Source organism: Octopus bimaculoides, chromosome 4, assembly GCF_001194135.2.
Source record: "Octopus bimaculoides isolate UCB-OBI-ISO-001 chromosome 4, ASM119413v2, whole genome shotgun sequence".
In the NCBI taxonomy this organism is placed as follows: domain Eukaryota; kingdom Metazoa; phylum Mollusca; class Cephalopoda; order Octopoda; family Octopodidae; genus Octopus; species Octopus bimaculoides.
This window is the reverse complement of record NC_068984.1, coordinates 7,587,201-7,589,547: the sequence shown is the minus strand read 5'-3', so window position 1 is coordinate 7,589,547 and position 2,347 is coordinate 7,587,201. Positions and strand designations below refer to the sequence as shown.

The window sequence follows — 2,347 nt, the reverse complement described above, 5'->3', positions numbered from 1 at the left end:
TATATATATATATATATATATGGATAACTACCAGTAATGTCAACGTACAAATATTGTCCCACCCTAATTGTGTCCTTTGTTCATAATACATGCATATTTAGCTAAAATTATCCCGGCCCTATATATATATATATATATGTATATATAGGCATATGTATATATATACACACGACTGAGTGGACTAAGGAAAGAATAATGCATTCAACAGCGTTGGCAAGGGTTACACATATTATTTAATAATAACAAGTTGATTAATTTGGTTTTGTTTCAAGCTTCGTTGACTCGTCAGACGGAAACACGCCTGACGAGCTAGGTTTCTCTAACCAACCTGCGAAACTTTAAGTTACACTGATCCAAATCAAACTCTTATTAATTAAAAAATGATATACATATGTACGCATATGTATGTATATATGTATGGATGTATGCATGTATTTATGTATGTACACACCGTTTGTTTGAAGGTTCGAAACATGTATTTATTTCTCCCTTTTCGTTTCATTGCAGATAATGGAGTCCTGTTCTCTACCAATACAGTAGTATACATATAACAAAGACTGTTTCCACAAATAACTTCATCCCAGTCACAGTAATGGGGGTCAACAATTCGATGTATATACTGACTATTTGCAAGTGGAGACGTCATTTCAATCCGAATCAAAGTCCATCTAGCTATTTCTATAACACATTGGCCTATAGATTTGTTGCGTGAGAGAGTATATAGCACAATGCGACGATTTTGGCGATGGACAGATACGAGTTGGTTACTTCTTTACGGAGAGTGGAATTTATTGCTGCTAACGATGTACAAAGGGGTCGTGATGTCTGCCGAAATTACTCTAGGTAAGTCATTCATTATTCATATTTATACGTCTATATAACTACACCACTCTATGTCGTCTATCAATCAACCAATCATTCATTCATTCATTCAATCAATCAATCAATCAATCATTCAATCTGTCTGTCTGTCTGTCTGTCTGTCTGTCTACCTATCTATCTATCTATCTATCTATCTATCTAAATGTATGTGTGTGTGTGTGTGTTTATGTATGCATGTATCTATCTACATATCTATCTGCCTTTCTGTCTGTCTGTCCGTCTGTCTATCTGTCTTTCTGTCTTTCTGGCTGTCTAGCTGCCTCTCTATTTATCGATATATGTGTGTGTACGTGCTTCTGTATGTATGGATGTTTGTGTATGCATGTATGCATCTATCTACTTACATATCTATCTGCTTTTCTCTGTCTGTGTGTGTGTGTGTGTGTATGTCCACCTGTGTATACGTATACAAATAGGACTCCGTTTTCCTTTAAATATGTTGTATTAAGTACATGTTTGAATGTGACCTTTTCTTATTATTTCATTTGTAGAACGTCATGCATATATTGAAACAGCAACATTCCTACAGGCCACTTCTCAGTTAATGCTGTAAGACTGTCGCAGCCTCTGCATCGGAATAAATTGATGGTGACAATGACCATTTGCTAAGGCGCTTTGTTGTAGGTTACAGTGTCTCACTAGAATACGGCTATACGTGTCATATGGTTGTTCTGACGAATGTTCTTTATAAAATGCTTTAGGCTTCCACTCTGGAGAACATTTTCAAGATGTCCTATCTGAAATATGGCCATCATTTTCTGTGTATAAATTGTGATGCAATGTCTTGTGTGAAAGAATTTTAATCTGAGTTTGTTTAGATTCTCACCTTTTTGGAAACATTCCACGTTTCCTATTGTGAAAGCAGGGCTTGATCACAATAAACAGGTGCTTAGCATACCAAGGGAAGTGTTCGGCACTACAGAAATGGTAAATGGCTAAAGGCACAAAAGAAAATCACTTAAAAATTGCTATGCAGATATTAGAGAGTACAGTTCTATATTTAAGAGATGAGAAACTATGTACATTATTTACATTATTTACATCATTTACATTTGACGGATATTTGTCCTCATCTTGTTTGTTGTTAACACAAAGTTTCGGCTGATATACCCTCCAGCCTTCATCAGGTGTCTTGGGGAAATTTCGAATAGGTATGGGGACAAAAAATTTTTTTAAGTGCTTAGGGCCTTTATGGGTTTTAATCCGGCCCAGCGTAAATGCTATAAACCTGAAAATGTATTTCGTTCCTGATTTAGTATCCTTTTTTATCAACCAATATTTCATATACATTTTGTCCTGGACATCTCCAGCACATTTATATCGACGCACCATCTATTTTTCCACAGCAGAGTATGTTTCTAAAGTGAGTTCCAAACAACACTGTCTGTTGAACTATATTTCAATTTCGTTAATGTTTATATATATATATATATACATATATATATATATATATACATATATATAT

The 2,347-nt window shown here is 34.9% G+C and overlaps 1 protein-coding gene across 4 annotated transcripts in view; it reads left to right on the top strand.

Moving 5' to 3' along the window:
* The window catches only part of LOC106870405 (cadherin EGF LAG seven-pass G-type receptor 1), a 535,294-nt gene that overhangs the window by 177,933 nt on the left and 355,014 nt on the right, over positions 1 to 2,347 (top strand). For all 4 annotated transcript variants that reach the window (XM_014916457.2, XM_052966877.1, XM_052966875.1 and 1 more), the window contains one exon: positions 508 to 843. In XM_014916457.2, coding sequence (XP_014771943.1) covers positions 729 to 843 — 115 coding nt within the window. In that variant the 5' untranslated portion in view covers positions 508 to 728. The remainder of the gene's footprint in view (positions 1 to 507; positions 844 to 2,347) is intronic.